At 33.4% G+C, this 11,055-nt stretch overlaps 1 protein-coding gene across 7 annotated transcripts in view; it reads right to left on the bottom strand.

The window, feature by feature from the left end:
• Positions 1-296: 296 nt before the first annotated feature.
• GK (glycerol kinase) overlaps positions 297-11,055 on the bottom strand; it is an 88,450-nt gene continuing 77,691 nt past the window's right edge. For 4 of the 7 annotated variants that reach the window (XM_069065654.1, XM_069065651.1, XM_069065647.1 and 1 more), the window contains 3 exons: positions 8,590-8,670; positions 3,694-3,783; positions 297-2,034 (listed from right to left, as the gene is read on the bottom strand). In XM_069065654.1, the coding sequence (XP_068921755.1) occupies positions 2,024-2,034; positions 3,694-3,783; positions 8,590-8,670 (182 nt within the window). In that variant the 3' untranslated portion in view covers positions 297-2,023. The remainder of the gene's footprint in view (positions 2,035-3,693; positions 3,784-8,589; positions 8,671-11,055) is intronic. The other 3 variants (XM_069065648.1, XM_069065650.1, XM_069065653.1) reach the window with 2 other exon arrangements.

Raw genomic sequence — 11,055 nt, 5'->3', positions numbered from 1 at the left:
GAATCTGAACAATCAAAGTAACAAGTTAAATAGGTGGAAGAGTAGCATGATCAGGACAGTAAATGAGTGCCATCAATTTTTAAAAGTCAGGATAATGAAATTATTTCTACATATAATTTTCAATAGCTTTGTTTTGAGTATTAAATGATGAAACAATTGTGAGGTAATATTTAGCAACAAGTAAAAGCTTGAAAATATTTTTTCACATGGATTGTGACTGTTCAAGGTTCATCCAAGTAAAATGGGAAACATGTTAGCAATAGATCAGTAAAGAGTTAAGATTCAGATACAGAAAACACTGTGAAAAAGAAATTCACATTTTATTGGTCGGCCCCTTTTTTTATGCTGTTTTGCAAACAAGACTCAATACAAACATAAACACAGGTTTTACTTATTAGATTATCACTTAATATCTTGGATCTTATTTACAAAAAAAAAATTTTGCACAAAAAGATATATCCAAGAATTATGGATATGTTTAATAGTAAAGGCAGAATTACTTAAGTTCCCTGTTCCCAAACATGCAAACATCCATATACATATTCAATGAAGGAAAAGTGCTTTTAAGAGTGAACATTATTTAAAACCACATTCTTAAACTTCATTGTACTTGATTATAAAAATACAGTTAAATTAAATATGTTGTATGGAAATTCACCATCTATATTGTTACTAAATCTTTCTCATTGTCATTAAAGAAGAAACACAGTTAAATTAATTTTAAGATGGTTTTAATTAGTTTCAAAGAAAGACTAGATGAAATCTTTAAAAGACATAAACAGGAATAATTCTGTCTTCCAAAGTAAAAATTACTACATACTATGAAGTTGGTAATACATTTGGGTCTAATGAAATGTTTTGACTTTGTCCAAATTCATTTTTTTCTTCAGGTTTTTTTAAAAGTAATGATTCCCAATATAGCTAAAATTGAGTCAGATAAAAGTCTTTATTTGGACCAATACTTGTAAATTAAAACAACGTTCAGCATTTATCCAATTATGACATCTAAGTTAAAAAAAGGATGACACATAGTTGAATCCTGAACAGGGTGTGTTTTCATCTACTGACATGGAATACGTGTTTCAATTATAAATGTTGTTAGCTCTTCAAGAAAAAGTACCTAGAAATTAATATGCATAACAACTCTCCCATAATGTACAGTCATTATCCCTAAAATATTTGTGTACATGGTAGTCCACTTAAAACTCAAACCCATTTTGACTAAGTGAGTGCAATGTACTCTTTATGTTTAGGTGCTACACTGTATATGTACAATCTGTGGCCATACAAAGTAAAAAACACAAAAAGGAGAGGTGAAAAAAAAGGAGACAAAAAGGAAGAAAAAAGTCCTTCCCTATAAGAATCAGGCAAAAATACCAAGAGGTTTTAGTTACATTGTTAAAAATATTTAAGTAACTGAAGAATTTCAGTTAGGTGAAATAATTTACAGGAAACTTTTTAAAACTATGCTACTGTTAAATTTCCCCTTTCTTACAATTTAGAGTTGTTCACGTATAGAACCTTTGGCCTTCCCACCACATAGCTAAGAGGCCCTTTGGGGACCAATGACAAAAATGCTCCCTCTTTTTTAAAAAAAGCGGTTTAGAAGTATCTCAATAGAGTACTTGCAATCAGAGTATAAAATTCCTAATCCATCAGCATTTGAAAGTGTTTGAGAAGTCATCATAAATGGAAACTTAAGTTTTTCCTAGATCCTGAGGGGAAGAAGACAAGAAGATGAAAATAACTGAGGGTCTTTAGTCCCTTAAAGAACCAACCCAATCTTAATTGTCGATGTTAAAAAAAAATACACTATGTGTTTCTATAGTTCTTTCTGCTGTGTTTTCTTTAATTCAAGCCACAAGACTACCCATAGGGTTCTTATGGGACATGCAGCATGTGACTTATAAATAAAAATAAAGTTCTATTAGGTAGTATAACACATTAAGAGAAAGAAATACTAGATTCTCTTGGTACTAAAAATAGACTGCCTCCGGGGAGTCCATGGAATATATTCAGGTATTTATGGAACACCTAAAACAGAAAAAAAAAACCATGTCAATAATACTGAACATTCAAGACCTAAATAATGATGGATTAATAGTATATACTAAGAATGATTTTTTTTGTTGTTTTCTAATAGCAAAAATAGAATGCAATGTAAATTAAAACTCAACTGCACAAAAATTTCATGCAAACTGAATGAAATTAGTAGCTACTCTTAAAGCACTTTCATATTGCATTTAGTAATACTCAGTCACTGATGTTATTTCTGGCATCAAATATATGTGATGTGACTATAATAATGTCACGAAAACAATGAACATTGTAACCATATTTGTTTTGGTAACAAAATTCAGACTTTAAGAGGTACTATAAATCTTAATCTTCCACAAATTATGAGATCTTAACATACTGAGCTGAAGTACTGGATGGAAGGTAGGCACAATTATTCCTCAGCATTTTTTATCAATTTCTTTTTTTTATTACAGTATACAATTACTAATAACAATGGAGTTGTTCCTAAAGGTCCATCAAATTAAATTGAGAGTTCCCTCAAGAAAATTCACAAAACCTCTATAAGGTAAAAAGGGCTAAGCTATTTATTCATTGCCATGTAGAAGCAAGACAAGCTAAGTGTATAGTGAATCTGGGTAACAGGTAATAGAATCCTTGCTTCCTAAATGCAAGTGCAATTTATTCACAATTTTCTCAGTCATTAAATGTAATAAATGCTTTGGAAAGAGTCAGAATGATACCATGAAGGCATTTATTTTTTAAAAAATTCAAGTGTAAAGCTTAAAATGTTTGTTTTTCCTTACCTAATGTTAATTTAAATAATTTCTATTTTAGCTTTAAATACAGTGCTGAACTGATTATACACCTGAAATTTAAAATTTCTCATTATAATTTAGGAGGTTAAAGGATTAAGGAAAGGTATCATGATTATTGGTATGATAAAAAAAATCATCACAGTTAAGACTATTATTTTTAAGATTATTATTTATTGTTCATTTATTATTGTTCTGAAAGTCAGGAGAGCCAGCTTTTAAAAAACATTACTAATGTTTAAGTCAGCAATGTTCACCATATATCTTGAATCCACAGTTCAGTCTTCACTTGCAAAAGATACTCCAGTGATATAGTCTTTCAGCTTTGAACCACAAAGAATTTGGGCAACAATTTAGAGTATTTCATCCAAAAGAATAAGTGGTTATAAATAAGAAGAAATACCACCTCACATTTGGGGTTACTGTAGCAGTAACCCAACATAATTAAAAGATTTCTCAGTGATTTACTTTAGCAAATTTTCAACATCTATTAAAAAATTGACTCTCAAATATACCAATATTTTCCCCACAAAATTAGATACTAACTTTCAGCAATCACGCTGAATTTCATTTCATAGAAGTAAGAATATTCAATTTTTCTTGGTTTCTTTATATGATGTTGGGATGTACCTCTCTTTGCCCCCAAAGCATAATCTTCTCTCCTTTAAAATAGTATTTAAGCTGTTTCTTCTTCTGACTTTCCCTAGAAATAATTGGTTTAACTAGATAGACCTAAGATCTGTTTTCTAGGGTCTTCTCTACTGAAATACCAAAAAGCACTGAAAATCTTTTCTGTTGAGTTATCACAGACAAATACATTTAAGCTACCTAGTAAAATTTTCTAATTCAAATAATAACTAACCTGAGATGTACCTTGCTCCGATTAACATTACCATGCTAGTCACTATAAAAAAGCCCAATGGCACACTACAGAAGATATTAGGGTCACCTGCTGTCATCCAAGGAAGAGGGAATTCCAGTCAAGCAAACCGAAAGAGAGACACATTAAAAAGTGCAAATTTGTGTTAAGAATCACATGAATAGCAAAACAAGAGTCACAAAATAATATAGTATATTTTAAAAAGCTAGCAAGGCTATATTAAATCAAAAACATAATCAATATAATCAAGCTTATGACAGTTGGCAGTACACAAAGCATGCAACAATAAGTAAGCCAAGAATATACTTCATATGAGCTAAGCAAATCCAAAAAGAATTTTAAGAGAGTTGAAATTAAAAGTTTAGCTTTGCTACTGAACTATAGAACATACTTAAATGAGTGATGCAAGTTTTCCTCCCAAAAAACTTGAATCATTTTTAGAAAAGCAATACTTTGGATTCCAGGGAGGAGTTATATTAGCTTACTGAAAATGGACACTAAACCTTATTTTAATTAAAATAATGGTTTATTTCATAAGAACATTAAAACTTTCTTTTTAAATGAATATTAAATAGGTTTTGGATACTTAGGAGAATTAAATGTTACTATAATTGAAACTTCAGCAGAGCACTGAAAATTAGGTATGATTGCTTAAACAGACAACCTAAAGCGGAGGGTTGTACAATTCCCTGAGAAATTTGGTAATGTTAAGATCATCTGTAATGTGGGTAACAAAAATAATAATTTAAACAGATAATATAATACTCATTCCCAGACAATGAGGAAATTTGACTCGATCAGATTTAGCTCGATTTTTTTTAATGCCACTTGCAGAATATTTTACTATTATAAAGAAGTTACTTGAAAATAAAGTCAGAAGTACATAAAGCAGAAGGAAATATAAAAATTCCCTTTTTATTTGTACACTGAACAGTAATTTGTTGGCTGTAACAGAGCAATATTCTCCCACTCGCTATGAGGGATATTAGTAAATAAAGCAATATATAAAAATCTCAAGAGAAAAATAACTGCCAATTCATGAAAAGTCAATTGGGATAGTCAATTAAAAAAAAAAACCCCAACACATTAATAACATGATAAGATGAGACAAATTATTTTTACAGAAGAGAAGCCTGTCTTAATGAATACACTTTACAATGTGTTCTTTTTTGTCCTGTCTCAAAGGAATATCAATATCTCTACAACCCAAACACACTGTTTTAAGCATTGGATACAATACATTTTGCTTGAGGAAGGTAAGACATTTATACATTCACAAATCTCCACTTATTTTGATACTTCAAAGGTTGTGATCGCCTGTGTGAATAAGCTTCTCATTTAGTAGCAAATCTATTTAAGGAAGAAGTTATTGTTTTGGCAAGGTAGAACATTTGCACTTGAATATATTTACAATATCTTAAATATTCTGGATAAATTAGACATTTGTTTCAAAATGTTGCTTTGGTGAATTTCCAGAAATTTGTTTAGCATTTTCTTTGTGCTATTTGTGCCTGTCCTAGAAGTATGCAAAGTAAAAAAGTGCCTGGATTAATTCAGAGTCATCAAAATTTATGATGTGTTTTAGGTAATAAGGTATAGTAGTTTATAAAGTAGTTCACAGTGCTTTGCATAATTTATTATCTTGCAAGATCTTGAAAAATCAACAGGGGAACACAGCAAGTCAGGAAAGACTACCAAGTAGTCTCCTCTCCCACTCCCCTGCAAAAGAGAAAACCTCCAACAAAAGTTTATATATCTGAAGGAATCACCTCCACAGTGTTTTTGAAAACCTTCGTCAAATTCTATGAAAGAAATCATAATGAATTCAAATGCAGTTTCACCAGAAGGCTTCAGCACAGGAAATGTATTATAATGACAAAACATAGTTTGACAAATTAGAAAGTTATTTAGCATATAGTTGTCCTGTATTATAAAAATAAGCTTCAAGGTTCTACAACTAGATGCCAGGTGGCAGTCTGGATGCCCTTCCAAGCCAAAAAGGATTCTACCTGTATATGTAGGTATTATCATCATAAATGGTTTAAAAGGGAAGCATTTCATACTTCACGAAGGATTCTAGTTCTGAATCTCTCATACATCTGTACACTTTGGCCAGAAAAAAGTGCTAAATAAAGTATATATTCATTCCAAAAGAGTTTTATAAATTGAGTCTTAATCTGCTATGGCATTAAAAAAAACACTGAAGTTTAAAAAACAAAATAAACTCAAGATATTTAACTGTTTATACCATTTGGAATACTGACAAGTGGAAATGAGCAAATCAAACAATAATTTTTGTCTTAAATAAAAGTTTTGAACATAAAATTGGAGATATTTTCGTTGGCAGCTGAAATCTCCAACACGTTTGGAAACTACATGATTTTCTTGTCCTCACGGGCTAATGTAAGAACTATGTGAAATAAAAAGGATAGTGCTAATTAACGACTATGAGAGAGTTCTACTTAAAAAAGAAAAGTTACAAACTAGCAAATTTCTTAGAACAATAAATGAAAACTAGATTAAGTTATCTGAGTATAGGGCAATGTCTCATACTCTTTTATATGGCCCAATGTCTAGGCTTTTAACAGACATTCAGGGAATATTATTAATATTCAAGTAGCATCAAAACTGCAGGTAACCTTTGCAATGAACAGGATTGCCACTGCCTTGATATAGAAAGATTATTTTGATTTTGATTTCAATTAAATTGATTTGACTTCAGAAAAATCTGGAAAGATTGATGCTGAATGAAATGAGCAGAAACAAGAGAACACTGTACACAGTAACAGTCATATTGTGCAATAAATTTGATAAACTTAGCTCTTCTTAGGAAAGTAAGGATCTAAAACAACTCCAAAAGACTCATGATGGAAAATTCTATCCACATCCAGAGAAAGAATGATGGAGTTTGAATGCAGGTTGAAGCATACTATTTGCTCCCTTTTTTTTTTTTGTTTTTTCTTTATCGTGGGTTCTCCCATTCATTCTAATTTTTTACAATGTGACTAGTGTGAAAATATGCTTAATAAGAATGTATATGTAAAGCCTTTATCAGAATCAGAATGCATGCTGTTTTGGGGAGGGGAAGGGGATGGAGGCAGAGAAAATTTAAAACTTCAAAAACTTATGGAAGTGAATGGTGAAAACTAAAATTAAATAAAATTAAGGGAAAAAATTGATTTAAAGGAGAAAATGTATTCAAATGAACTCTTTCTGGATGACAGTGAAAAGATGGACTTGGGGTAATATTGATAAAAATGCAAGGAGTATTCTATGTTAGACATTACAAAAATGAAGAAGAGTGATGGAAATATAGTAAGGAAAGATTTCTGAACCTGTGTCTCCCGAACTTAAAAAAACCAACTGACTATTGTCTTTCAACAGAGTTGGTTTTCTTTATGGAAGTGAATTTTGAAAACTAAAAATAAACAGATTAAAAAAAAAAGGCTTCTCCAGCTGTCAAAAGATTGCCCATGACGCACACAAAATGTTTTAAAAAAACAATAACTTCATTAAAGTCTTTTAAAAAAACAAATTCTATGGAAAATGCTTATCCATATCCAGAGAAAGAACTATTGAGTCTGAAAACATACTGTTTTCACTTGTTTTTTCTTTCTTGTGGTTTTTTCCCTTTTGTTCAGATTCTTATTTCACAACATGATTAATGTGGAAATATATTTAACATGACTATACATCTATTGCTAGGGAGGGGGAAAAGGAAGATGGACAGAGAAAATATTTGGAACTTAGAATCTTATAAAAGTGAATGTTTAAAATATCTTCATATGTAATTGGAAAAAATAAAATACTATTAAGTGAGGGGGAAAGGGGAAAAAAAGATAAACGCTAAATCCACTATAAAAGTAAAAGCTTCTGTTCTGGAACATGAAGAGAATGTGTTCACACCACTTTTACTAAATTTTCTTATAATTAGTTTATTTCTCTATGCTCTGAATATCACTTTGAAAATAAGTAAATATTGGGGCGGCCAGGTAGCACAGCGAGTACTGGTAAGAGCACCGGCTCCAGTGTTTGAGAAGACATGGAGATCAAATCCCGGGCTCAGACACTTAGCACCCACCCAGAAACACCTGACCGTGTAACCTTGAGCAAGTTACTTAACCCCAATTGCTTAGGGGTGGCCAGGTGGCTCAGCGAGTAAGAGCACCGGCTCCAGTGTCGGGATGACCTGGATCAAATCCGGGCTCAGATACTCAGCACCACACCCAGAAATAACTGGCCGTGTAACCTTGAGCAAGTTACTTAACCCCGACTGCTTTAAAAAAAAAAGAAAATAAGTAAATATTAAACTTAGAGTACTGTCTATAGTTTACTTTAGGTCCACAGATTCTACTTAAAGGCACCCTGACATTTAGTAACTTTTCTGTTTGATATTTCTTTGGAAATTAAAAGAGAAGAAATTATTTTCCAACTAATTTTCTATCTGCCAAAATCCTTTTAAGCAGCCTAGGAAATTGTTTGCTCTCCTTTAAAAAAAATTCTGAAACTGCAGTATAGTGCAATACAGTATATCATTTACTTCATTCATACCATACCATCAGTTAAAAGTAAGAAATGATAATAAGGACTTTAAAAAATGAAGCTCAAGAATTTCCTTATATTTTTTCTTTTAAAAATGTATTATAAATAATTTTTCTCTGTAATAGCAGAAGTAGTAAGATAGTGACTGATATAGCAGAACACATAAAAGCTTAACTAATCTTGACTGTTTAGAAAAAAATTGAGAAAGTCTAGAACATTACCTTTTCCTCTTCTATAACTAAGCATTCTTCTTTGCCAAATATTTGCTAAAATAAATTAAGTTACTTTTGAATAAATCATAATCAGCATTAATAGTGTTAAAAGTTAACTTTTTACCATTTGTAGAAGGCTGTCCTGTTGTCCAGCCCATTGATTTCTGCACAGCTTTTTTCCAAGTGGCATAACGAATTTCACTTTCTAGAATCCAAAATGAAAATATAACTTTTACAATGATGTTTTAGTCATAAACCATCAACATTGCCCTTTATTCAGACCAAATTATTGTAAATGATAAACTGGTACTTTTGTTAGAAACTATAATCATTGATCAAGTTTGCTTTTTTAAAGAGAAAAAGTTTTAATATCACAATGCAATATTAAAAAATAAAAATGTTTATTTATGCCCATTAATGCTGGAACTTCAAACAATACTTCATTTTTTTTCTCTAGAGGAGAATCTGAAACCTGTACATTATGTAAATTGTCTGTAAAGTTATTTGAGATTTCAATCAATTCATAGTGTAAAGTTTTGAAATTCACTCTAACATTGTTGAAAGTTAAGCGAGGGGGGGGGGGGGGGAGGAGCAGAGTCAAGATGGTGAAGTAGAAGCATAACCTTAGAGCAGCTCCAGCTTCTACCTTCCCCAATCAACATAAAAAGGGGACTCTGAACAAACTTTGGAGCTGCAGAACCCAAAAAATGACACAGAAAAGCTAACCTCCCGCTGAGGACAGCCAGGCGGGCCAGCAGGAATCAGCCAGTGCAGCGCTCTGGGAGCTGATCCCAGGCCCCTGTGAGCTCAGGCTTTAGACCCAGGGCGGGCCTGACCAGGCACCAGCTGGAAGGACTCCAGATCAGCAGCAGCTGTGGCATTTTCCAGAATAATCAACACATAGATGCAAAGGGCAGAGAGAGGTCAGTGCAGTGTGGACTTTAGGAATTAGTACGTGAGAGTGCGTGGCCTTTGCCCCTGGGGCAAGAAACCACTGAGACGCCCGGCACAGCCAGCCAGCACCATGTGGCAGCTTCAGCTCCTGACCTGCAGAGTGTAGGGGGACCAAGCGACCAGTCTGAGGGGTATTCGCTCTTGCTTTAACCTTCTTGGATCTGGATTGAAGACTAGGGTGGAGGTCCTGGTGCGCGTATCCAGTTTGCCAGAGCATGTGGAGGCCTCAGAGAGGGCACCCATCCAATACCTCCAGCAGCTGAGAAAACCCCAGCGTTTGGGACGAAAGCTACCCTGTCTGGTGGCAGAGTCCTACTGTGGCAAAAAGCCCATGGGTTAAGTGACTGAGGGGCGACATGACCAGGCAAAGGAAACAAAGCAGACTGAAGATTCCAACATTACACTCCTAGTTTGGGGACAAAAAGGAGCAAAGCATGGAACAGCAGGAAGACAGTGAAGTCAGAACTCCTGCACCAAAAGCTTCAAAGGAAAATATGAGCTGGTTACAGGCCATAGAGGACCTTAAGAAGCAGATAAGAGAACTGGAGGAAAAATTGGGAAGAGAAATGAGAATAATGCAAGAAAATTATGAAATGACAGTCAACAGCCTGACTGAGGAAAACCACACCTTAAACAATAGACTAACTTAAATGGCAAAAGAGGCTCAAAAAGGCAATGAGGAGAAGAATGCCTTAAAAAGCCGAATTTGCTAAATGGAAAAATAATCTCAAAAGCTCAATGAGAAAAATCATTGCTTCAGAATTAAGACTGGAGCAAATGGAAGCTCATGACTTTATGAGAAATCAAGATGCTGTTAAACAGATCCAAAAAAAATGAAAGAATGGAAGGCAATGTGAAATATCTCATGGCAAAAACCACTGACCTGGAAAATAGATCCAGGAGAGATAATTTAAAAATTATTGGACTACCTGAAAGCCATGGTCAAAGTAAGAACCTAGAAATCATCCTCCAGGAAGTTCTCAAAGAAAACTGCCCTGACGTTTTAGAACCAAAGGGCAAAATAGAGCTTGACAGAATCCACCGATCACCTCCTGAAAAAGATCCCAAAAAGAAAACTCCTAGGAATATTATAGCCAGGCTCCAAAATTCCCAGATCAAGGAGAGAATATTAAAAGCAGTCAGGAAGAAATAATTTGAATATTGTGGAAACACAATCAGGATAACCCAGGGTCTGGCAGCTTCTACACTGAGAGATTAAAGGGGTTGGAATATGATATTCTGGAGGGCAAAGGAGCTGGGATTAAAACCAAGAGTCACCTACCCAGCAAAACTGAGTATCATGTTTCAGGGGAAAATATGGTCATTCAGTGGAATAGAGGACTTTCAAGCATTCTTGATGAAAAAAACCAGAGTTGAATAGAAAATTTGACATTCAGATACAAGAAGCAAGAGAAGCATGAGAAGGTAAACAGGGAAAAGAAATCATAAGGAACTTATCAGAGTTGAACTATTAACATTCCTACATGGAAAAACAATAATTGTAACCTATGAAACTTCTCAGCAGTTGAAAGGAATATATATATATATGTGTGTGTGTGCGTGTGTGTGTGTGTGTGTATATGAGGGTCTATGGGCATATGAATATATATGTGAATGTGTGTATATATGTTTACAG

Source organism: Petaurus breviceps, unplaced genomic scaffold (genome assembly GCF_028583685.1).
Source record: "Petaurus breviceps papuanus isolate PSGF00001 unplaced genomic scaffold, PetGlider_PUasm1.0 90696, whole genome shotgun sequence".
Lineage (NCBI taxonomy): Eukaryota > Metazoa > Chordata > Mammalia > Diprotodontia > Petauridae > Petaurus > Petaurus breviceps.
This window is presented reverse-complemented; position numbering and strand designations above follow the sequence as displayed.